Source organism: Gymnoscopelus microlampas, assembly GCF_963454915.1.
Source record: "Gymnoscopelus microlampas genome assembly, chromosome: 21".
Taxonomy (NCBI): Eukaryota; Metazoa; Chordata; class Actinopteri; order Myctophiformes; family Myctophidae; genus Gymnoscopelus; species Gymnoscopelus microlampas.
The window spans coordinates 14,899,691-14,927,331 of record NC_139958.1 but is presented as its reverse complement, the minus strand read 5'-3'; the positions used below and the strand labels follow the sequence as shown (position 1 = coordinate 14,927,331).

Genomic DNA, 27,641 nt, shown 5'->3' with positions numbered 1-27,641 from the left:
GAACATCGATCTACTGGGTCGGCCTGAATGATGTCGCTGCAGAAGGTGTTTGGGAGTGGACTGACGGAAGCCCCTATATTCCAATGATAGAGTACGTAAAATATTTTCTTTTATTATTGATTGATTGATTGAATATTTTATTAGGCAAAATGTTTTAAAACAGCACAGTTACATTTAAAATACTTTGTCTAAAAGGTCCGTTCAAAAAAGTTATTTCGGTCTTGTTTCCATTGAAGTCCTTGGTATTCAATTCATAGTCATATATAGTGGCACCAACAGTCTGTATTAAAATGTTTATGAAAATATGGCTGTAAAAACACACTGTCCCTCCCCTCCCCTCTCCTCTCCTCTCCTCTCCTCTCCTCTCCTCTCCTCTCCTCTCCTCTCCTCTCCTCTCCTCTCCTCTCAGGTATTGGAGAAGCGGTCAGCCTGATAACTGGGGTGACCCCCCTGGGGAGGACTGTGGTCAGGTACAAGGAGATCTTGGACATTGGAACGATGAAAACTGCAATGTCAAGAGGCAATACATCTGCAAAATCGTTGACCGTAGGTCCACCAGAACATGTTATTGGCAACAATATAAACACACATGATACTGCCAAACTATTGAAAAGTGTTCAATGAAAAACAGGAAGGTGATTTGATTTGATTTGATTTCTTTTTAACATTTCTCTTTATCTCTCCTCAGCCAATCTTCCCACCACGTGTGACACGGCTAACGGCTGGAGTCAGTATGGCTCCAACTGTTACAAGCTGAAGTCTGAAACCACAAAGAGTTGGTCAGCAGCCAGATATGACTGTGTGAGAGAAGGAGGAGACCTGGTGTCCGTCGCTTCGACTGAAGAAGAGGTGTACGTCATCAGCAGACTGGACCCTTCATATTTCGACCTCTGGCTGGGACTTTCCACACTGGTGAGAGTCCTAAAAGCTGCAGTCCATTACTTTTATGTCCTATATACCCGGGATTCCCTGGTCTCTTGGATAAGAAACCGAATTCGTACCGTTGGCTACTACTTGTTAACCACTTGGAATCTTACCCGACTTGAGGGGTCACAGTGGAAGAGTTGGGAGACCACCTCCAAGCTCCAACCACTGCAGATGTAGCCTACTGGTTAAATGTTATAATATACAGTAGGCCTACATATTGGTTATAATATATTTTCTTTCTTTAAAATAAGTTTCAGGTTGCAGCTTTAATTTATACTCTGTCATATGATGGTTGAAGTGTTTTTTTTGCTGTTGTATTGTAAATGTATTTCTCAAATACATAGGTGAAAATGTTGTTTTTTTGACAGAAATGCAACAGGATATCATGTGAGATTGAAGCTGGCAGCACTGCTTTCACCTGGTCTGATTCTTCCGCTGCTACATTCCGGAACTGGGGGACGGGTGAACCCTCTACAGTGTACGACTGTCATACCATATCTATGTACATTCAATTAACATGTTGACGTGTGTAAGAATGCTTTAGATATTTCAGTGTAATCTATATCGTAATGTATCCAACAGTGATCCAGATGGAGGTTCATGCGCAGCGTTAATCAAAGACTCCTCAGATGAGTTCGGGAAGTGGAGGTCTCATTTCTGTCGACAAGAACGTCCTTACATGTGCAAACGAGGACTCAACAGTAAGACATATGCAAAGAAAACTTTACTAACCCAATCTTTATAGCAGTGTTGATTTCGTCGACAAAAACTATGACGAAAAATGTTTCGTCGACCTTTTTGCACTGACGAAAACTAAATAAAGACTAAATAAAAACTAAGCTATGATGACCAAAACTAAGACTAAATATATTGATAAATTTGTCAACAAATAAAAACTAGACTAAAATGTTAGGGAGTGACAGAAGAAGGGAGTGGAGAAGAGATCCAGTAGAACTAAGACAAGTAATTTTATGATTGGTTGCGCTCGGGTGTTGCGCTCTGAAAATAGCAGATCTACAAGCTCACAACGCGTCGCAGTGCGACGCGTTGTGAGCTTGTAGATCGGCTATTTTCAGCATGCAACCGACTAAAATCTTATGATATTTAGTCGACTAACTAGACAAAAACTAAAACATTTCAGATGACTAAAATATGACTAAAGCTAAATGAAATTTTATTCAAAAGACTATGACTATCAAAATTTGCTGTCAAAATCAACACTGCTTTATATTAACCATGCATGCAAATGTACTAAATGTGACTTATCTTACAATCTTTGTCTGCTCTGCTTCCCTGACTCCTAGCCATCTGCCCTGATGGTTGGCAGAGCTTTAGTGGCAGCTGTTACTGGTTTGTCAGTAATCCTGACCTCCTCACCAACTTTCACGAGTCTCATAAAACGTGTATCCAAATGGGGGCCAACCTGCTAATTATAAACAGGTAAGGAAGAATTGAATTTACATTTAGGCTGCAACCACTACATTTGCTTCATAAGGTCTTCATGTAGGTATTATTTACCCCAGTCTGTCACACGTCACTACATCTCATAGGCCATTGCATGAAATAAAAATTGAGCTACCATTATTTTTATACTTTTTTTTACAGTGCTTTTCTTCCCTTTTTCTCCCAATTTAGTCATTAGGTCAATTCCCAAATCCCTTGTAATGTAGTCCTTTGTCGCTATTGTTTGATCTTAGGTAGGGCATAGGCGAGCATGTGACGTGTCTCCTCCGATACACGTAGTGCTTCTTTTCACCTGACAGTGCAGAGTTTCATCAGGAGGATGTAAGGTGTGAGGAGGAACCCACTGTTCCACCCAGTTCAGCCCCCCCACCCCACTGAACAGGCTCCCCGACCAACCTGTAGGAGTCACTATAGTGCAGGGACAACAATTTACCCTCCCCATCTGACTTCTCACTCTCGAACATGGCCCATTGTGTTTTCTGGAACGCCCAGCCAAGCCAGATGTACCACAGAGCATTTGAAACAACTATTCTCTGCGGTGGTGTAGAGCGCCACCTCTACACCACCTCTGGGGTCCCCAAATTATTTTGGGGAATTGCTTGTGTAGAGCCACAGTATAATTTTTATCTTCTCAGTCTGTGACATTTGTCTTATTCCATTTGTGTAGCATGGAGGAACAGTACTTCATCAATGGATACCTCCCAGATTTCCACCAAACGGATGTTCCTGACATCTGGATCGGTATATCAGGTACTATGTGGTTCTGCAAGAGTGTTGATAGGATTTGTCATGGGTGTGTTAATTATATATTGTATTTAGGAATTAACCTGATGATTATTTTTTCAATTTCTGTGTAATTTTCATAAAGAGTATAAAGAAATATGACATTGTTTTCTCTGTACATTTTCTGTTTTATCATATCACCAGATCAGGACCAAGATGGGACATTTAAATGGGTGGACAAGAGTGTGATCAAAGTATCCAACTGGGGCTCTGGATGGCCCCAAAACACTCCCAACCAATGGGACTGTGGACAGATCTTTACAGGTTAGCATAAGCCTTTTACAACACTTCTGTTACTGTACATTAGGTTCATTATTTCCCCATCACAGCAATATAGATTATTTAGGTAAGAAGTATCTTACCTAACGAAAACTGATGGATAATGGCTGCCATCAGTTTACAGTTCAGCCATTGGCTTACAGAGGTAAAGAAACCAATAATTTGTTTTTTTCAGGGTTTTTTTGCGGGTAAGCAATACTATTATCCCACACATTTTTAAAGTTCTGTGGATTTTGATTATTTGCTTTCATAATTGTTTTTGTCTCAACCTCTGGAGGACCGTAGTTCGAGGGCGAGAGATTACACTTTCTGTCTGTGGCAGTATTTGTTTTTACCAATTATATCACATTGACGGGGTCAGGAGAGAGGGTGAGCATAAATACCAACTGCTCCTGCATTTGCAAGACAGAAAGTGCTTGGGATATTTTTTTTATTGCAAGCCAAGACAAACCAAGACAAGCTGAGACTTGTTCATATTTGGCAAGAACACCATTGTCTATAACGGGTCTTGTGTTCCTCGAGTTGCTGAGCGGGAGAGCGGGTTCAATCAGCTTGGTGCACAAATCAATAAATAATAATAAATACATTAAAAAGGGTTGTTTTCTTTGCTTAACTACAGGAAATTACGCGGGCAAATGGGAAACAACCAGCTGCTTCAAAAGTCTTGGTTATATTTGTGAGATGACCGGTGGTCAGAATGTGAAACCTACTCAAATTCCTGGTTAGTAAGACTTTCTATACCACATTTACACCCTCCTCTGTTATACTGTGTCATTTATCAGACATCAATGATGCATATATATGGATTTAATATTTATATTTATATCAGCCTATGTAATATTTATTATGGAGAAGTAGGACCATGCAAGTAGCAAGTAGCCTACCTCAAAGTGTGCTATTATTAATTTACATACTTTGCTATTTTTCTTTAACCAAAGACTTTTACTCTTGTGTGCTCGTATATAAGAAGAAACACAATAAAACGCTTGAATCTTGAATCTTGGAAGGTTCATTTTATCCCAATAAGTCTAGCCTGGAGCAGATGAAAGCTTAAATAACTAAACAAACAAACAAATACATAAATAAAATAATTAATCATAATATTATGTTCCAGGCTCCCACTGCGACCCTGGATACTTGCTGAATGGAGACTTCTGCTACCACTTTGAGACAGAGACGTCACTAAACTGGAACGATGCCTCCACATACTGCATCAATCAGATGGGAAACCTGGTCAGCTTCCACTCCGCTGAGGATCTCAGCTTCCTGACTGGTGAGTGTCCCAGTCAGTAAATATGGACTAGAATATACTAGAATAGGTGGACTAGAATAGAATAGAATGGAATAGAATAGAATAGAAATACTTTATTAATCCCCGAAGGGAAATGAAGAACCACAGCCGCTCTCATCAGCAAATCACATCCAAGGCAATAGATTTAAGTGATATATTTTAAAAGAGATTGTTATAACACAACAACCACTTACAGGTTGACTTTTAATATTCTATGAGAACTGAACCATCCTGAGAAAGAAAATACTAGCATTATCTTATAAGATAAGATAAGATACATCTTTATTGACCCTGGAGATAAATACAGGTGTATGGGTAGGATACAATCTATTAATGGATACAGACTATCAACTATGACTATGAGAATGAATATACAGTAGGCCCTATGTACAGTGTCAACAGGCTTTCAACAGTGAATATATGAATGAATGCAGTAGTAGTCTATCGAGAGTGAATATACATTTATGAGTGAATAAACGGATATGCCTGCTAAGGATAGCTTTTGAGTACTGTGACATATTATGTCAAGGTTCTGCAGTGTACATCCTAGTAGTAGTTCAGTCAGTAATAATCCAAAAGAACAGACTCAATGCCAAAAAAGTCAAAGCAGTATTTCCCAAACAACATAACAGACAGTGCAGGTCTTAAGTTCTCTGAAACTGTCTTCTTTTTATAACCATAATTTCTATCTGTGCTGTAGCTCACATGCCAGGTGAAGCCTGGGTCGGCATGAGTGACTCTGTGACGGAAGGAACTTGGATCTACACAGATGGAACCCCAGTTGTAAGTGATACGTGTCATAAACTACAGATATTATGAAGATCAACTCAAATGACATCAGTAGCCTAAACAACAAGAGGATTAAACAATTATCATACAAGTGTGTGTGCCTTCTGTAAGGTTTCACTGTCAACTAGTTCTACATTTGGAGTCCTTGGGGGGGTTCCAGGGGGTCCCCAGCAACAGAGTATTTTTTTCACCACTGTATGTATGTACTTCAGGACTTCACGCCCTGGGCTCCTAACCAACCAGACAACTGGCAGGGCAACGAGGACTGTGCCCAAATTAGAGGGATGTCCCACTCTGAACCTGGTACACTCAATGATGACTTCTGTACCGCTACAAAGGAATTCATCTGCAAAAAAGGTTTGGTGCCATCAAATATTGTGTCTGAATGTAAATGTAATTTTCATCACCTTTTTCATATTTGGTATTTATATTGTCCACAGCGGCTGGGCAAGGTCCTCCACCTCAACCTCCGACCTCTGGGCCAGGTAAGGAGATCAATGCTGCTAATAATTACTCATCATGTATGCATTTATACAGGAAGCAGCTGTATGCCAAAACTCATTCTTATTTATATTTATAGTCTTAAATCCTGACACACACACACACACACACACACGTGCGCGCACGCGTGCACACACACACACACACACACACACACACACACACACACACACACACACACACACACACACACACACACACACACACACACACACACACACACACACACACACACACACACACACACACACACACACACAGGTTTCGTAAATGGATGAATGGATGAAGGAATATGTGTTGTTATGACAACTGAATTCAATGAGGTCTCTGTCTGTCTGTCTGTCTGTCTGTCTGTCTGTCTGTCTGTCTGTCTGTCTGTCTGCCTGTGTGTGTAAACAGGATGGAGTGAGAGGTGTGGTTCATGGACAGATGGAACATTCACAGACCACTGCTACCTGTTCAACTTCCTGTCTATGAGGAAGTGGTCTGAAGCACGAGCTGACTGCCTCAACCAGGGAGGAGACCTGGCAAGCATCGAACACCCATTGGAACAAAGCTTCGTCTATTGTAATCCTTCATAGTTTTTATGTTGTACTTTATTGTCCCCTGGTGAGAAATTAAGGTGCCGTAGCACCATGCAGACCCTCTGGGTTGGGATTGGGGTGGGTGGGCTGGCGGGGCACTTCACTTACTATGATGATGAGGTTGATGCACACTGGGACACAGAGGAGCCCATTGTTTTAGTCACAGCTTGGTAAGGGGAACCTCAAGTCTTACAGTCGGGCCACATTTTGATGCTTCAGAAAGCAGGTGAAAAATGACCAGCTGCCGTGTTAGATAGCATCATATCTCTTTCTGGCCTACTTTTGATAATCTAAAATATCACTCATTACAGTTTTAATTTCAATGAAACTAGTTTCCTGCTTTCTCCATCATTTGCATCATTTCTGATTTCTTATTTTAGGACCTATGGTACTGTATGTAGGATTATCATATTCCATGCTCTTTTTCTGTCTCCTCCCAGCCATGGCCAAGCTGGCTCCCACAGGGATCTCTTTGTGGCTGGGAGGCCATGACTCTGTCACCGAGAACGGTTTCGAGTGGACTGATGGCTCACCTTTCAGATACATCCACTGGAGTGGAGGTACAGTATAGACCAATGAAATGACATAGAAACTCGTAACGTTTGATTTATACTTTGTCATATGGTGCTCTGTAGTATGTCAAAAATAACTGTCCTACAAACTCACAATGCTTCACATTGTGACATATTGTGAGTTTGTGTCGGCTATTTATGAGACAAAGTCGTATGAGGGACTATACATTTCCCTTGCTCTCTCTTTCCTCTCAGGCAACCCGGACGATTATTACGGTGAAGACTGTGTCACCATGTACATTGGCTCCGGCAAATGGAATGATGACAATTGTAACTATAAAAGAGGCTACGTCTGCAAGCGAAGAGGTAAGATCTATTAGTGGTATTGTCTTCATTTCCATTTAACGGGCAGATCGAAGCTTGTCTTGTAACACTGTTTTTGTTCTTTCAGCAAACACACCCGAGCCTCCACCACCTCATGACGGTACGTATGACGGCCATCTGTTGGCTGCTTTCACTCCTAGAATGTTTTTGAAACCTGTTGACTGGAGGAGCATAAAATGGAACAGAGCGCACGCACACACACACACACACACACTCCACAGATTGATGCTGTAAGTTAGATCCCCAGATACTGTATACATTGTACGGTAGTGTCTTCTTTAGTGACTTCATATGGTTAATAGTTAATACAATGTGTAATATGTCAACGGTTTGTTGTGTAGGGTTTCAGACTGCACTGGTGTGCCAGGGCTCCTCTGCCGCGCTTCACTGTGAAGAGGGAAGTGTCATCAACCTCCAGTCAGCGTTCTATGGACGCAGGAGTGACGACATCTGTCCTCACCTCGATGGATCAGGAGCAGGTACAGGACCCCTCACAGGAAGACCATCACAAATGCTGAGCAATTCTGACCGAGACACAGGCTACTGAAGTTTTTCATGAATTTAACAGTGTCTTTAAATTGTCAAAGTATCAATACTGCAATGTAGTAGTATTCCGTTACAAGTGAAAGTTTGGAATACAAAATTTACTTGAGTAAAAGTACAAAAGTATTGGTATCAAAACGTACTTAAAGTAGCAAAAGTAAAAGTACTTAAATGTTTGAAAATAGCAGATCTACAAGCTCACAACACGTCGCGATGCGTTGTGAGCTTGTAGATCGGCTATTTTCCTATGTGTAAATAGGGCTGAAGTGGTTAACTTACATCTGAAAAGTAACTAGTACCTAAAGTTTTCTAATAGTGGAGTAAAAGTACAATAGTTGCCTCCGAGATGTGGTGGACTAGAAGTAAAAGTATAGACAATTGGAAATACTCCAGTAAAGTAAAAGTACCTCAAAATTGTACAGTAAAGGATTAAAGACTCCCGAGGGGGATAAAACGCAATTAAAATGGACGACATAAATCTTCTGCATTATAGACTTCATATTCAACCTTGTGATCCCAATAACAGGTCATCGTTAAAACAACATTTTTACAATGTAAATGCTACGTATAAAAATGGTGTATTGTATTCAGACAGTCACACCTGAGGACAGAGACATTTCCCCTAATGAAGTGTTTTGTCAGATAAGTTGGAATAGTTACTCAACTTTCTCGATTTGCTTTTTTCCCCCACAAATCATATATTTTTTAATTCAAGTGGCAATAGGCTATATTTTGTATGCTTCTGGCAATAGGCTATAATCAGACACAATGCCAATACACTGAAAAAAAAACCTTCTTGGTTGGATAACAATAGATTATAGTCCGTGTCCAATTCACTAAGACTCTTGGACACCCCCACTCGAAAACTGTAGTGGCATACATTTGTAGAGTTAATTCAAATAAAAATCACATCCATGTGTCTTCTGAAATGTATCCGTTTATTAAGAAATACTTGACAAACACTTTTAACATAATTAAAATAGGTTAAGATCAGAGAAGTCACTGCAGTAAACTCCTTAAACCCACTCACAAATAGGTTAAGAACAAAACAAAACAGTCACAGCAGTAAAACCTTAAAACCTGTATAAACACTTTAAAACTGAATATCAGTTATAGAATGTGTGAAAACCACTTTTAAACAGATTGCAGTGTCCACAGAAACATAAATAAAACTATGCAACAAACTCCGAATTTGACACGGCAGCTACTACTATCACACATTTAAAATCAAATTAATACATAACACAACATAAAAAAAAAGACAACACACTGATAGATGAGAGCTTTGTGTCTGTTGTGCAAGGGAGGCACATTAAGTCAGTAACCACATTGAATGGAGTCACTCTGGGTGATTTACAGGAGTGATTACCAGAGGCTTGTTGAGGTCAGACTGGGTGCAGATGAAAGGATGCAGGCTCCCGTTAAAAGACTGGTCAGAGAACGTGTAGATATGAGCTACAATATCCACATCATAGAAAGAGACCCGTCTCTTGTCACAGTCGACAAAGATCCCTACTCTCTCGGGTTTCCCTTTCACGTCCAGATCGTACGCAGCAGCTACTGAACCCAATGCTCGATATTGCCCGGCCTCCAGCATGACGACCCAGAGTCCAGTTCTACAGGCCCACCAGCCGTGGACAGGTTTTGTTCTGTTAACAGACGCTCTTGCCACTCCTACAGCCCAACTAGTATTACCCTTCACCTGAACCTCGTAGTAAAACTGCCCTGACCTGAACCCTTCCTTTGACAACACGGCATGATATTTAAACCGCTTTTTATTGTCAGCAACATTCTGAGGGGTCGCGCCAAGCATCACCGCTTTCCCATCCGCAGACAGGATGAGGTCACGGTGTGCGGTGTCTGGGTCGAGGGTCACAGCCACTGCGCAGTCCTTCATCGTCTTCAGTTTGATTTCAGGCAGACGTTCCAGTTCCTCATTCAGCGTCGCTGGCAGGTGAGAGATCTTTCTCATCACAGAGGTTGTGTCAGATAGATTGACTTCAATGACGGTGTTCTTCTGGTCCTCGTTTAGCAGAGTGGGCAGTCTGGACAGGAACAGGACAAGGGCATGGCAATCGTGAGAGTGTGCGAGTCGCTCAAACTCGACGCGCGTCTTGTCAAGCTCAGTCATTTCCACGTTCAGTTCTTTGATGAAACCCTCCGCTTGCTTCTCTGCAGATTTCCACCTGTCCTCAATCACCGCAACCAGCCCTCTCCTGCTGTCCTCAAGGGAGTGGATCAGGTCATCGAAGACACGCGTACTCTCAGCCATCTCTCTCTCAGCTTTCCTTTTGCTGGCATCGGTAGAGTGTTTGATCTGACTGATCTTCTCTGATCGAGCGTTTATCATACCGTGGACTTTTGCCATCGTCTTGGGCAGTTCTGCAAGCTTGCGTTCACAATATTTCTCAAGTGGTACAATGTGGTGATTTTTGTGGTCTGTTTGCATGCAAACACCACACACACAAGTCTGGTCTTTCACACAGTACAAGTCATAGAGCCTGTGATGCTTCTTGCACAGCTTGTCTTCAAGACCAGCTGCAGTTAGAGTGTGACTCTTGAGGCCTGCAACTCTCCGGTGGGGCTCCAGGTGCGTATCACAGAATGATGTTAAACATACCAGGCAAGACCTAACGGCCTTGACCTTCGGGTGATCAGCACAGATGTCACAAAGCACACCATCAGATTGGCCAGGAATTTGAGTCACAAGAGCCCACTTCTTAAAGTCAACAGCCAACTCCGACAAGAAAGTATTGACTTTGATTGCAGGTCTTGTGGGAAATGTCATATTACAAAGGGGACACCGGTAAATGGCCTTGCTGTCCCAGTACTGTTCAAGACAAGCCTTGCAGAAGTTGTGTCCACACAAGGTTGTGACCGGCTCAGAGAACACGTCCAGACAGATTGCACAGCGAAACTGCTCATCTGAGAGAAGAAGGCTGGCAGTTGCCATATCTGGATAGAGAGAAGAAAAACAAAGCATTGATTAATCTTAATAGCTATGGTTTCATTGTAGATACATTTTAACCACTTAACTTGAACCCAATGTCCCTAAATATTAAGCAATATAGTGTTGAGCAAAAACAGGAGAGGGGGCCTAGTATCCACAAGTTTTCAGTGTCCCATGACATGAGCTCTTGCATGAAGTTAGGGCATCACGTCCCATTGTCACTCATTCAATTAATTTGAGGTCAAAATGGCAGATAGACAAGCTCAGAGCTTGTACATCTGCCATTTTTGAAAAACCTTGAAAAAAAAGGGTTAGAAAATGTTGACTGATTTTCAGACAGGGGTCCTTGGCCAAATGCATATCAATTTGGGGGTCCTTGACACAAAAAGGTTTGAGAACCACTGGACTAGAGCCCTTGGGAATCCGGTCAAGTAACTATGGGTTTAACTCATTTAGACCAGAGGCCGATTCTATAAACGCCTACTAAATCCTGACCCAAGTTTCCTGAACATTTTCAAATATTTGTATTAAAAAATGACCCTCCAAAAGAATGTGTGTTGCTATATAATGTAAATCAGTGGTGGAAAAAGTACTCAAATGTTTTACTTAAGTAAAAGTATCAATACTGCAATGTAGAAATACTCTGTTACAAGTAAGTGTCCAGAATTCTAAATTTACTTGAGTAAAAGTACAAAAGCATTGGTATCAAAATGTACTCAAAGTACCAAAACCAGAAAGTACTCAATATGCAGGATATCCCATTTCACAAGTTTTCAAATGTATACAAATATTTTTTATATAATAATTTATATATATAATAGCAGATCAAAAATAGCAGATCTACAAGCTCATTTGCCTCTGAGATGTAGATGAGTAGAAGTAAAAGTACTGAAAATACTCCAGTAAAGTAAAAATCTGGCTAAACTCTAGTTGACCACTTTGTACTTTGACTATGGTCCCCTGGGCCCTCTAGAATTTCCATCTATACCATAGACAAAAATAGAAACACTAGGCTTCAAGTGGTTAACCAAACATTATATTTTTTCCATATATACACACACGGGTAGTTAAAAATGCTTGCCACTTAGAAAATACATTTTCTTACCTCCAACTGTGGTGCAAGCAAGTTTGAAAAGAAAAGTTTCAGTGGATTTGCAAAGTGGGGTTCAGGCAGGGTGGTGAAAATGCACAAAGCTTCCTGGGCTTTTTGAATAGTACACACAGCTGAAAGTAATCACATTAATTGCAGTGGTGGAATAGGTACTCAGATATTTTACTTAAAGGGCAAGACCACTTTGGTAGAGGTTTGGGTTGTGTATTTACCTTGCCATGATGTAACTCCAAAGGTGGACAAGAAATTTAAAAAAAATTGCTCCAGTGATTAGAAATTGCTAATTCAAAATATGCTCCTCATTGACTTACATTGTACGGTGAAACAACTCTCAAAGTCACTCTGTTAGCATGTAAACGAACACAAACAAAGCTGATTCAGACAATATAGAACATCACCAAACCCAGTACTGTTTGTTTTATTTATAAAAAAAAATGACTTTCCGTTGATTTTACTATTTGAAGATCCGGATCCACAGATCCAGTCCGGGTTTTCTTCCACACACAAATGGCAAAATCAACATGAAGTTGACATTAAAAAATAAAAATAAAAACAGTACTGGGTTTGATGATGTTCTATTTTGTCTGAATGAACTTTATTTGCGTTCGTTTATGTGCTATAAGAGTGACTTTGAGAGCTGTTTTACCGTACAATTTAAGTCAATGAGGAGCATATTTTGAATTATCAATTTCTAATCACTGGAGCAATAAAGAGTAAACAAACTCGAAACTCAAATCAGTGTTAAGTCCTACATCTGATAGTGAAAATCAGCTCATTGAACTAGACATCTGCTATTGGCTGGTTTTGTGCCGATTGATGTTGCTCTCTGTTGTATTACAGAGAGTGGCATCACCTGGAACTAACACCAGATGGCCAGTTCAGAACCTTGCTTTTCACCATTAGATGCCAGGTGTTGCAAATTGGGGTATGAGGTTTGATGAATTGGTCCAATGAAAGTCAGTCCTCACATAGTTGGTGTGTATCAATGCCCTTCTCACTGACATGGATTATTTTTTTTAACATAAATGCGCTAAAGAAGTAAACCTTTATAAATGCTATTAGCAGCTTTTCTGCATAATTTTAACAAACAAATGTTCTTACTTTGTAGGAAGTTGCGACGTGGCTGGCATGCTTCCTCATTACAGGAAGTTATGTGACAACCGTGAATTCTGCTTTGTGTACGCCCATGTGGATCCGGACCCCTGTCCTACTATTTCCAAATACCTGGAAATGACCTACAGCTGTGAACAGAAAGGTGGGTTTTCCACAGTGGTGGAAAAAGTATCAATACTGCAATGTAGAAATACTCTGTTACAAGTAAAAGTCTTCAGTTCTTCAGCGAGCTTGTACATCTGCTATTTTTGAAAAAAATAAAATCTTGAGAACTATTTAGAAGGCATTTGTAGAATCGGACTCAAGGTCTTAATGGGTTAAACTAACATCAAATCAATCAAACTGCTTTTATTATGCCCAAAGCTATAAATATATAAAACATCTAACTCTGAATTCATACCATCAGTTTTGAATGAACTATTATGTGATATAAATATAACATATTAAGTGTTGGTGTGTGTTCTCCCAGTGTGTTTGCAGGGCCTAGGTGTGGAGGATGGAAACATCACAGACTCCCAGCTCTCTGCCTCCTCCTCCATGGGTTCCAACCGTCCTAGCAAGGCCCGTTTGAATGGCGATTCCTGCTGGATGCCCTCTGGAAGCCGTATGTACTGTACCAGGCATTCATACAATACATAAATGCAGCTAATTAAGAATGGAAAATGTGAATGCAACAATAAATATAACAGCTGAGCTGCTGAGTTGATCTCTATCTCCGAGCTAGGTAGCCCCATCTGTGACCTCAACGCTACTGTATGTGACCGAGTTCTGAGCTACAGCGATGTGTGAGGTCACAGATAGGGCTATGTCATGCATACAGTACAGTACATACATACATACTGTACATCCTATAAGTGCTGTCCTGTCTTCCAGCGACATCAAGCTGGATCCAGGTGAACTTGGGCCAGACCAGGAAAGTGACTGGGATAGTAGTTCAGGGTTGCCCTTCAAACGACCACTGGATCACCAAATTCACCGTCAAGCACAGTATGGACGGAATCATCTGGATCGACTATACTGCTGATGGGGATGTGAGCTTTCAAAGCAACACTCTCACACACGCTCTGTTGTAATGGAGAGAAAGTGTGTTGTTGAAAAGACATTTACCACATTTAGGTACATCATTTTTTATTGATATGTTTTTTTTGTTTTGTTTTTCCAGTTTTTCCCAGGTTCCACAGACAGGAACACTGTGGAGACCCAGCTCCTTGGTACTCCTGTGTCAGCTAAGTACATCCGGATCTTTCCGTTGGAGTACCAAGGATCGGCAGGCCTCCGCTTTGACATCCTGGGATGCACACCTGACTGTAAGCAAGCCAGGTTTTTATCGTGATAAACAAATGCAAAAATGACTCTCAGAGTTACAAATAAACAATGGTGGAAAAAGTACTCAAATGTTTTACTTAAGTAAAAGTATCAATACTGCAATGTAGAAGTACTCCGTTACAAGTAAAAGTCTGGAATTCAAAATTTACTTGAGCTAAAGTAAAAAAGTATTGTGATCAAAATGTACTTCGAGTAACTAGTAACTAAAGTTTTCAAATAATTGTAGTGGAGTAAAAGTACAATATTTCCCTCTGAGATGTAGCGGAATAGAAGTAAAAGTATTGAAAATTGGAAATACTCCATTAAAATAAAAATACCTCAAAATTGTACTTAAGTACAGTACTTGAGTACATGTATTTAGTTACTGCATACCACTGCAAATAAATAACACAGTGAGGATTAGATTTTATTTGAAAAATCTATGCTTTCACATACAGTAGAATCTGTGCTTAATCGGCTCTCATGAGTAATAATACATGTTTTCTCTCTTTCAATAGATGCGATCACATGTGCTAACAAGCCTAACTTCAACTTTGCCAATGATCGTATGACGTAAGTTATTTAAAGTAATTCGAAACAACTAAAATGTGGCTTTGACATTGTTACATTCCATTGAATATTCCATTCATTTTATTTTGTATTCTTTATATCCTATGATTCTATGGTCGGATGCTGCTGATGTTGTGTACACTGTCAGTGTCCACTGTCCAGCAGGATGCGGCAAAGCCAGTTACAATGTGTTTGGAACCATAGTATACCGTGGGGTGAGTTCATATTAACTCTACTAAAATGTACAATTAAAGGACACCATTCAGCCACTAAATGTCACATTGTTACAACACTTCCTTTACATAAGGCTACATAAGTCACCTACAAGGCAGCAGATGCATCTCCCAATTACAATTTACAATGTAGGCATTTAGCTGACACACTTATACAGAGCGACTTACAATAATCAAGGTAATCTCATATACATAGAATGCAGAGAGACAGTGTAGTGGCTCAAGAAACTAGGATCCCAGGTAAACCAAGAACCTATCATCAGTCTAAACAATATACTATATATCGCAATAGCAATATGCACATTGAGACTGTAGGACACTAGGGAAAAAAAGAGGGGGAAAAAAGGATTTCAATTACATTATTGCCATTGTGGTCAAGACAACAAACCCAAGTAACGAGTAACAATCTCTCATATTTCTATCTGTTTTGTGTAACAGGACTCAAACATCTGTGCAGCAGCCATCCATGCAGGGGTGGTTCTGAATGACGTAGGAGGCGACTGCACTCTGCTGAAGAAAGAAGGGCAGGACTTCTATGCCGGCTCTACCCGGAACGGCATCACCTCCACACAGTATGTACCAAGTTCTAACTTTAATGGACACGCAGCATGCAATAAGCACCTTCTCACATTGTTGCGATTCAGAAAGTGCACATAAAAGAAGCTCAAATAAAGAAGAAATCTATTTTTTACAGATTTGATGGAAGCTATTCAGTGTCTTACACGTTTGCGGATGGCGGTGAGTTGAACTGCAAACATGCTTTTGCTTGACCTACTGTATTGCTTAAAAGATAAGCATATTACTTTTTACTTTTACATTTGCTTTTTTAAAGCAAAAAGTTTCAATTTTGTTTCATGTCACATTATGTTTAGAAAAACGACTTAATTGAGTTAAACTTAAAGCAAAAAGTTTCAATTCGTGTTTTTTTTGTTCATGTCACATTATGTTTTGAAAAACGCTATTGAGTTAATTTGTAACAACTGTAAACGGTTCAACCTGCAGAGCTGAGGTGTTCGGGACCTGACTGGTATGAGTTTGGAGACTTCTGCTACCAGCCGTCTGGACAGCAGAAGACATGGGACGACGCCCAGAAGGAATGCAGTCTTTTGGGGGCCAACCTGGTGTCCATCCTCTCCATGAAGGAACAGGCCTGGCTGGAGAGCTATCTTTACCTGGGTAAAGAAAATACTTTTTTTGTGGTGCCACCGATAGAAAACTCATTATTCTTTCCCCATAGAGATTTCCAAAAATATTTATATAATTTATTTTAAGCCTGGAACCAAGCCATCCAGGATCCTGGTGAATCAAGAGCATATAAACATTTGATTATGTGTCAAAAATGATTTGAATTATTTATCAAATATAGTATATAATATAATTAAACATAAATATTTTTGGAAATCTCTATAGGAGAAGTTAATGGGGTTTCTATCTGTGGCACCACAAAATGGCCGCCACTGCTATGGCCTTTATAGGATGTGATCTCTCTGATGAGAGATTACATTAGATTTAAAAAAAAAAGGGTTGCAACAGTTAATTGAACAAACCAACGTAATCAAAGGAAAACAAATAAGGCAGATTTGTGACATTTGTCGTCTTCACGTTGTTCCCTCCAGCTACGGTTCCAGTGTGGATTGGACTCAATGACAGGCAGTTTTCAGGTCTGTTCAGTTGGAACGACGGACACCGCGTCACCATGACCTACTGGGCACCAGGGGAGCCCAACAACCATGACGGCTTCTCTGAGGACTGCGTTGAGATGATCCATGTGGTGAGGATATGATACTTGTGTACTTAGATCAGGGGTCTTCAACAGGGGGTCCGGGACCCCTAGGGGTTCCTCAGAGTTACTACAGGGGGTCCGCCAAATCTTTGTGTGTTATGATTTTTTATTTTACCTTAACCACTTGAACCCTAGCATCCCTTTTCTGAGGAGAACTTCAGCAGCGCGAGGCGTTGTGAGCTTGTAGATCGGCTATTTTTGGCAAAGAGGCATAGGTGTAGAGGGGAAAAAAAAGCAGACCACGGAAATCATTTTAAAAAAAATCTGAAACACAATTTTATACGATATAGAGGGGGTCCCTGCTTCATCTCTCTCTCAGCTAGGGGGTCCTTGGCCTGAAAACGTTGAAGACCCCTGACTTAGATGATCCATGTGGTGAGGATATGATACTTATGTATACTTAGATGATCCATGTGGTGAGGATATGATACTTATGTATACTTAGATGATCCATGTGGTGAGGATATGATACTTATATACTTAGATGTAACGCCTGGGATTCTAACCCAGGCAGTGGTGGAAAAAGTTCACAACGCGTCGCATCGTGTCGTGTTGTGAGCTTGTAGATCTGCTATTTTCAAATATTGTTGTACTTCTTTTTGGTACTTTAAGTACATTTTGATACCAATATTTTTGTACTTTTACTCAAGTAAAAGTACACAAATACTCTGCTACTTGTAACAGAGTACTTCTACTTTGCAGTATTGATTCTTTTACTTAAGTAAAACATTTGAGTACTTTTTCCACCGCTGCTCTTTACTTATGGAACCATATTTATCTATTTCAGAACGGTAGATGGAACGATGTGTCCTGCACAAAGCTTAACACTTACATCTGCAAAATGCCCAAAGCTCACTACCCACTGCCATCTGTAATACCCACCGTTTATGGATGCCCTGAGGTAATACAAGCATTAAACACACACACACACACACACACACACACACACACACACACACACACACACACACACACACACACACACACACACACACACACACACACACACACACACACATCCGCATCATGATCCTCATCATCATTAATGTCATTAATATTTTGAATTGTACAGTATATTGCATTATGCAGAAACCACACACATCCAAATATTGGGTGCTGGACAGAATATAACTATGAGAAAGACAAAAGAAAGGTCTGCACACTAAAAAAACCAAAACCAAAAACATCACATGGGGTGGTATATTAAGTTATGGTATGAAGCACTTTCTAGTGTGAAGACTTGTCTTTATTTCTTATTGTATTATGCAATTGAAATGTCTGTTGTTGATACAGAGAGCACTGCTTTTGATAAGATTGAGTCATGACGGATGTTCTTGTTTATGGAATAAAATACAGACTCACTCCTCTTTTATGGATTCAGGGTTGGGATGCGTATGGATATGCCTGCTACTGGATGGAGACAAATGCCATGACCTGGTCCGATGCTAAAACGTTTTGTAAGGAGCAGAAGGATGGCTTCCTTTTGCACATTGGAGATATGTAAGTTTGACAACTACATCATTCATCTAGTAATTTGCAGGGTTATCAATATGGAACACAGTTAAAACAAGTAGCAGATGATGTAGATGAGGTTAGACATAAGGTGCAGCAATAATTGAGGTATTAAAAAAAGCAGCATGTGCATCATAAAAAGGTGTAGCACTAGAACAGTAAGTAACAGATATGGGGCACAGGGCCTTCGTACAAGATAAAGTGTATGTACATTTGATGAACCATCATTAAATATGGTCTATTTCATTTGTGTTTCATTGCAGTTATGAGCAGTCCCATTTCACAGTGGACCTGTCGGGGGAGACAGGGATGTGGTGGATTGGTCTTAGCGCCCGTGGCCAGGATGGAGCAGTAGACTACATTTGGGACAATGGTGCACCTCTCTCCTTCACCCACTGGGACAGAGACCAACCAGGTACAAAGATTTGCACACACACACACACACACACACACACACACACACACACACACACACACGCCCGCGCACACACACACACACACACACACACACACACACACACACACACACACACACACACACACACACACACACACACACACACACACACACACACACACACACACACACACACACACTAGTCCCTATGGCAGTGGTTCTCAAACCTTTTAATTTCAAGGACCCTCATAACTCTGAAAGTATACAATTGGAACCCATTTGTATACTCTCAGAGTTACTGACCTGTAAGAGTCCCAGGGGTCCTTGACTGCTTTCAACCAGTCTCGCATTCATTCATTCAATCAATCCCTTATTATTCCTTCAGATACCGGAGAAGGCACCTGTGTGGCCATGACATCGGGTGTGATCGGTGGCTTCTGGGATGACAAGTCATGCACGGAGCAGTTCAAATTCTTCTGCGAGAAACCAAGGCCTGACATCACCCCGCCCACCAAACCTCCGACTCCGCCTCCTGTGCCGGGCTGCACTGACGGCTGGACGGGCTTACCTGAATTCAGATACTGTTACAGGGTAAAAATATGTAATATGTTTAAATAAGTGTTAAATAGCTCTATATTCTGATAGCAATCATTGCTATAGAGAGTTTGTTCAGTAACAGGGGGTCTCCCCCTATCTCGCTTGCTCTTTGGTAAACAGAAAATACATTTACAGGTCGGGATACCAATTTTATCCAATCAGGAGAGAGAACTCATTCGGGATACAGGATAAACAAGTGAAATTGGACGTGAGAACACAACGCATGAGCAGACAAAATTGGAACTAAAACGCTATAAAATTTATGCTGATAAATTATCTTTGTAGAGTTCTCTCTCCTGACTAAAATAAAATTGGTATCGGACGTTATTTTAATATCCAGTGGTTAAAATGATCTGTTGCCCTGCCCCTGTCTTTATGTGGTCAATGTGTATTGTGACATCTCTGTGTGAACGCCACCACCGCCGATAATAATAATAATTTTAATACATTGAGCTGAATACAAGCATTAATTACTGTATATCATTGATCTGTTTGGCAGTTGTTCCATAATGTGGATTACTCTCAGAAGAAGAGTTGGGAAGCAGCGCGGGCAGACTGCCTGTCCAGAGGGGCTGACCTGGTCAGCATCCACTTACAGGCGGAAGAAGAGTTCATCTCTCTACACAGCAAGGGAGCCAGCAAGTGGATTGGTCTCCAACTTAATCTTGACGGAGGTTGGTACTATAATAAGTATATATAATAGGCTCTAGATATACTTGGTCAGAATTATATTTATGGAAAGCAAAAAATATATAACCTTCCTTGAGTTTCATAGGAAGGGAATGCACACTCCTATGATGAACAAAATCACATGAAGGACTTGTCCTTTGTTTGGTTAATCATTGCTCATAATTTCCCCCCTTACCTGCCTTGTAGATCGCCTATACTTTTGAATGGCTGAAGAATAAAATAGGGCTTAATTGGTTCATGTAATGGTATTCATCTAAATCTAAAAAGTAACTACCGTCGTAACTGTTTACGTAGTTTTCAAATTATTGTAGTGGAGTAAAAGTACAATATTTCCCTCTGGGATGTAGTGGAGTATGAGTAAATGCACTTAGTTATAACGTGATGAAAAAATGGACATACTAAAGAAATTAAAAGTACAACATTTTGCTAAAGTACAGTACTTGGGTAAACACACTAAGTTACTTTCCACCACTGATCCCAGGTTATGGTTGGAGTGATGGCACGCCTCTGTCTCACACCAACTGGGGCCATGGAGAGCCCAACGACCATGATGGCCGTGAGGGATGTGTGGAGATGGTGAGCAACATCAACGGGTCTCATTCCTACTGGAATGATCTGAACTGTGACGCCCATCAAGACTGGATCTGCATGATCGCCAAGGGTCAAACACCCATCCTTCCCCCGGTGCCGCCATCACCTGTCCCAGGTGAGTGCCCTTAGATGGATAGATACAGTAGACCACTGTTTCCCAAACCCCTCTTTGGGTTGTGGACCAATGTTTATGGGTTGCGAGTTTTCTACATAAAAAAAAAAAAAAAAAAAAAAAAAAGATTAAAAAAAGTTGAAACAAAATGATCACAACTTTTATAAATAAAATGTAAAAATCTAATCATTTCCATAAATAAATAAAAACTTCTTCAACAGCAGACATGAATAGCAGATCTACACGTGTTTTCTTTTCTCCTGAATCTCAGCTCCTGACTGTGGAACCAACCCAGGCTGGAGGAAGAACAACAACAACATCTGCTACTACTACAATGACACCGACATAGTGGACCTCTACACCGCTATCAAGCGCTGTTACGCTGAGAAGGCCTTGCTCGTCTCCATCCTGAGTCAAGATGAGCAAGCATATGTTAACACCATGGTATGCACACTGTACGCCTCTAACACACAACCCTAATCTGATATTTTTGAGACATTTTGCTGGAGACAAGGTCGTTGTAGGGTATGTTGACACTGTCCACCTGTTATGAAGAAAAAACACTGCCACCCTAGACTAGCGTTTTTGTTTTAGTTTTCTGCTACAAAATGAAAGACACGACACCCTCCGTCCCCGACAGCGTTATGGGACTTATTACAACCTCATCCAGGAGCTCCGTCTGGACGTACAGTAGCTCGTTTTACTTACTTACTTCAGGCTATTGCTTATAGTGGCAATTTGAAGACCTGTTGTGGATGGTGACCGGCAGCGGTTCCGGTAGGAGACACAAAGAGTCTCCTTTGTCTCTCCTACCGGAACCGCTGCCTACCGGTCCGCTGGTCATCAAATTATTGGGTTAGGAATGCGACAAAAAAATAAAAATATCCATGAATTCAAGTCTCCATGGGGTGACTAATCGATAGAAAAAAAGATTTTATTTGGGTGAACTGTCCCTTTAAATACAATTTGTCCTCATTGGTCAGCTGATAAAAAGCAGCCCATGCCATATACGTATATATTTCTCAAAACGTTAAACTACTCTTAATTTTTGAAAGCTCTCCACTCAGCCCCCCAAAGCGCACTGACCAGCGCCTTTTAAAGCCTTTCTGTAATTGTTTTAAAGGTTTTTAAAGGTTTAATGTCAACAAGTATTTGACCATTTAAACCCTACAGTATGTATACAGTACAGTACTTAGTTGACCGTGATCCTCCAGGGCTGTGTACTAGATAGGTTAGCATTCCCTCCACACGCCAAGACTCTTCACCGAAAATAGCCTATCTACAAGTTTGTGTTGCATCATGTCATGTGACCTGAGCTTGTAGATCTGCTATTTTCACCCCAGAAAAGGGAAGCTAAGTTTTAAAATGAGGACAGTGTGAACATGCCCTGAGACCAATTTTATTCAATCAATTGCCCATACACCTTTAAGTATTTCATAGCACGATATATAATTACATGTTATGATTGAAATATGGTGTTGGTTTTCCAGGTGGGGACAGGCCAGGTCTCTGCAGCGTGGATTGGAATGGTGTTGTATGGTATTACAGGTGGACAATACCAGTACGTCGTTTCCATTGCTTTAACACTCTTTATTGTGTTAAATATTTTATTATAATTTTAACTCTAAAGCTCTGTTTTGAATGGTGCTATACAAAACTATTCGTATTATTATTCTTAGTAGTAGTAGCTGTATTTTCTTTTAATATTACTATTATTGCTGTGATAAATAATGACTATAAAAGTTTGTCATTCTAACTATTATAACCACAGTTGGATGGACGGGTCTCCTGTGATCTATTCTCACTGGGGTGCAGGCGAGCCCAACAATGCTCACGGGGAGGAGTTCTGTGTATCCATGAACAGAAATCAAGGTACTAACATCCTGTGTGTCAATTCATGCATTAACTTTCATTTAGAATCACTGAAGGACTTCCTTTTTTCTCCTCACACTGAGCGGTTCACACTTAAAAGACTGACAAAGTTGTACGACAAAAATAGCAGATCTACAAGGCATCGTATTGTAAGCTTGTAAATCTGCTATTCCCTGCGCAACACTGGCATACAACATATTATTTTGTGGGGCATTTTTATGCCTTTATTTGACAGTGATAAAAAGTTAAAACATTTAAATTAATTTGAAAAATCTTAAAAATCACCTGACATACCCAAAATACGGACGACAGGGTTAATGTCATTATGACATTAATGTCATTGCCATCGATGTTCATTCTATTGTACGTGTTTGTCTCCTCAGGAGGGTGGAATGATATGAACTGTGGCACACCAGCAGGGTATGTGTGCAAGAAGTTCCCTGGAGACATCCACACCCCTCCTCCACCTACACAGCCTTGGGAAGGCAACTGTCCCGCAGGTAACAAGCACATCATGCACACACACACACACACACACACACACACACACACACACACACACACACACACACACACACACACACACACACACACACACACACACACACACACACACACACACACACACACACACACACGATTCTGTCATTTATTGTCTCCGCCAGGCCGAAGCCATGGTGGAGAGTATGTTTTCGTTCCCGTCACGCTGTGTCCCCCCCCCCCCTCTAGCCAAGCTAACATTGGTCAAGCTTCACGTGACACGTGACAATATGTTGTCACCAATGCTTTTGATTGGCTAGCGAGACGCATGACGAAATAAAATCCTATAAATAGGTGTGTCACTTCCAAAAAACATTTATGTTTTTGGAAGTGAGGTAACATTGGTCAAGCTAACGGGTTCAAGCTAACATTGGTCAAGTGACACGTGACAATATGTAATATAAATAGGTAAGATAGGATTAATCAGGAACAGTACTTTCCAGTACAAACAGAGATCACAGCTGAGATCACACAATGCAACTAACTCTCATTACGAAAACTGAAGAAGCAGGAAATCATCGTCTGAAACCTCATGAAGAAGCAAAGGCGCAACGCCGACAGCAGAAGGCCAAAGCTAAGAAACAGAGACAAAGAGCACTTGAATCCCTAAATGACAAAAAACGAAGACGAGCCACAAATGCTGACAACATGACAGCAAAGATTGCTACATTCTCTGGAAGAAAAAGTACAATAGTCTGTAAAGAACATCGAAAGGAAAGGAAGGCACTGGTCACAGTATTCAATAGATGAAAGACAACATCAACTAGAAAATGTGCTCCTTGGAGCACAAGTGTCCGCCAGCAAATATTGGAATGTATTCCAAGATTGGAACTTTGTCATTTTCAGATGCGAGTGTTCTTCGTCTTTGTTTCTTAGCTTTGTCATTCTCCTGTTGGCGTTGCGCCTTTGCTTCTTCATCAGTTTGCAGACAATGATTAGCTTCTTCAGTTTGCATAATAAGAGTTAGTTGCACTGTGTCATCAACTGTGACTGGAAAGTACTGTTGATTAATCCTGTCTAAGCTATTTATATTGCGTATTGTGATGACTATACGAGTGCGTATTGCGTACAGTGTGTCTACATAATGTATTGCTCCGCCATTTCTCAGCCATTTCGTGATTATTCCTGTCTTACCTCACTTTGAAAGAGACACAGACTCTTTCAAAGTGCCACATCTATTTATAGGCCGCTATACGTCATGCGTCTCACTAGCCAATCAGAGCACACTCTTTCAACGTATTGTCACGTGTCACGTGAGGCTTGCCCAATGTTAGCTTGGCCGAGGGGGGGCGGACGGAAAGTGAAAACATAGTCTCCTGGCGGAGACAACGAGCACATTACACCAGTAAGAGGAGACGCTACAGATCACTTAAAGAACTAGAAGACGTTCAAGTTGATGAAGCTGGTGCCGCAGTCTTAAAGAAGATGTCAGAAAGTGGACCCAAGGCCGAAGTCTCCGCCAGGCCGAAGGCTCCGAGGAGCACATTTTCTAGTTTTTATTCATTTTACAATCGGTACCATTTACTGTATGTCCAATCCGGGATTTTAACCCGGGTTTCCCATGCGAGTGGGGATTTATACTGCTAAGCTAAGACAGAAAGCTTGTTTGGGCAGAGGAGATATTAAGCTTTGAGCTTCATGCAAAACCTCTTGTCATCCAGTAGTGGTCCAACCCTACCGTACCTACATGAACTAAATGTCTCAACAGAAGAGCAGGGAGCTCAGCTGCAATCACTGCAGTTGTGTTAGGTATATTGTATTAACATACTGTACTGTATACTCTAAGAACGTTTTATTGATTTACAAAAAGTCATGGATTGCAGATTTAAGTGTTCAGCAATCAAATTGTTCAATCAACCAAATCAGCGGGTAAGAAATGCAGCTCAATGTGCAGCTCTCGAAAAGGTGACATCTACAGTATGTCTTGTGAAACATTGCAGTCTGAGTTCTTTCCTTTTTAAAAAAAATAATGCTTTTGTCTTTCTTTCTTTGTGATTGCAGGCTGGATGCGTTTCAACAATAAATGTTTCCTGTTCAGAGGACAAAAGGATGACATTAAAGCTAACTGGTCCTATGCTCGCACGTTGTGCAAAGCACAGGCAGGAGATCTGGCAGTAATTGACAACCAATATGAAAATGGTAAGGCGATCAGTGAGAGCGTTAATTAATCCCTTAATTAATTGAAGTTTAACCCATTGACACTTTGGCTATTCAAAAATAGCAGATATACAAGCTCATAGCGCGGCACCGAGTGCCGCGCTACGAGCTTGTAGATCTGCTATTTTTGAGAAATTGTGAAAATGTGTGCAAATCTAAATAAAACATTTTTAACTCAAATCTTTGCTTCTGGGGGTCCCTGGAACAAAATATTTGAATGGGGGTCTGCAGCCAAATACATATCATTTTGGGGGTCCTTGACATGAAAAAGATTGAGCACCACTGATATAGAAACATACGTTTTTCAGAAAACTGTTGGGATTTAGGAGACATGTAGAATCGGCTTCAGGTCTCAATGGGTTAAGCAGATCAGTGGGGTCAGTCTATATAGGCATCTGTGGGTCAACTTTTGTAATTTTCCTCTCTTCTTCAATAGACTTTGTGACCAGCTATCTCAGGGACTTGCAACTCCCAGCATGGATTGGCCTGTCAGATGTTTTGGTGGAGAACCAGTATGGATGGTGTGACGGCATCAGTCCAGTGCTGTACACCAACTGGAACAAGAATGAGCCCAACAATGTGGGAGGGACGGTGAGAATCCTATTGGGTATATTATAGCAGTGGTTCTCAACCTGTGGGTCGAGACCCAGGGGGGTTCCCACATGATTTTGGGGGGGGTTCCCCAGATGACAGTGAAAGTGACAATTTTAGGACTTTTTTAATACCTCAAAAAAGGAAAAGAAAAGAAAAAGTCCATTACTGCATCAAAAGTAATCAACAAACTATACTATTTAAAAACTGGTCAAACATTGGCCAAATAGTCAAATTCTATAAGGCAAAACCTTTGAAAATAGTGGATCTACAAGCTCACAAAGCCTCGCAATGCAAGGCGTTGTGAGCTTGTAAATCTGCTATTTTCACAATATTTATCTGTGGAACCGAGTCAAACTAAATGTAATGCCGTCACGGCCTACATTCCAAGACAGTGCTTGTCAGGGTGGAGGGTCCCCAGTTCAAATATGATTATTTTGGGGGGGTTGCGGCCTGAAAAGGTTGAGAACCACTGTATTATAGAACGTGACCTTAGTCAAGACAAGTTCTATAAAACAATATGTGTGCTGGATTATTTTTCTACCTAAATATCTTCAAGTTGTGTTTTTGCTCCTCAACAGGAAGACTGTGTGGCTATGACTCATAGCCACCTGGTGAGCGGGAAGTGGAATGATGATGCCTGTCATGTGGAGAGGAGCTTTGTGTGTTCCAGGATGAAATGTCAGTATACTGCTCACTGTCTTACAGCTTCACTCAGGGCTACTGTTACTGCTCAATATCTAGTGGTGGAAAAAGTACTAAAATGTTTGACTCAAGTAAAAGTATCAATACTGCAATGTAGAAATACTCATAGAGTAAGTAGAAGTCCAGAATTCAAAATTCACTTGGGTAAAAGTACAAAAGTATTGGTATACAAATGTGCAATGCGTCGCATCACGGGCTTGTAGATCGGCTATTTCCAAATGGCCGAAATGTACAGTATATAGGGCTGAAGTGGGTAGTGGAGTAAAAGTATAATATTTACCTCTGAGATGTATTGGATTAGAAGTAAGAGTACAGAAAATTGGAAATACTCCAGTAAAGTAAAAATACCTAAACATTGTATTTAAGGACAGTACTTCAGTAAATGTACTTAGTTACTTTACACCACTCTGTCAATATCTCAATACCTTTTTTCATTTCGTCAAGGTCAAAGCCTGTGATTCTCAACCATTTTAATTTAAATTGTGTGTGTGTGTGTGTGTGTGTGTGTGTGTGTGTGTGTGTGTGTGTGTGTGTGTGTGTGTGTGTGAGTGTGAGTGTGAATACATTTTCATAATTGATAAACTTCCATAACATTCTCTGTGTTCTTTCTACCTTGTGATGATGTACCAGCTAGCAGCGTGAACCCTCCACCCCCGACCAAGACACCCTGCTCGGGTGAATACATCTCTTGGTACAACAACTGCTACCTCCTGGTGACGGAACCAGCAACATGGGAGGCAGCTCAGGCAGCGTGT

The 27,641-nt window shown here is 40.8% G+C and overlaps 1 protein-coding gene across 1 annotated transcript; it reads right to left on the bottom strand.

Moving 5' to 3' along the window:
* Positions 1 to 9,396: 9,396 nt before the first annotated feature.
* Positions 9,397 to 11,010, bottom strand: LOC311037822 (E3 ubiquitin-protein ligase TRIM21-like; the record flags this gene model as incomplete). Its single annotated transcript, XM_084047111.1, has 1 exon — positions 9,397 to 11,010. One exon carries the CDS (start codon positions 11,008 to 11,010, stop codon positions 9,397 to 9,399), a length of 1,614 nt encoding a protein of 537 aa, XP_083903237.1.
* Between the last annotated feature and the right edge of the window lie 16,631 nt (positions 11,011 to 27,641).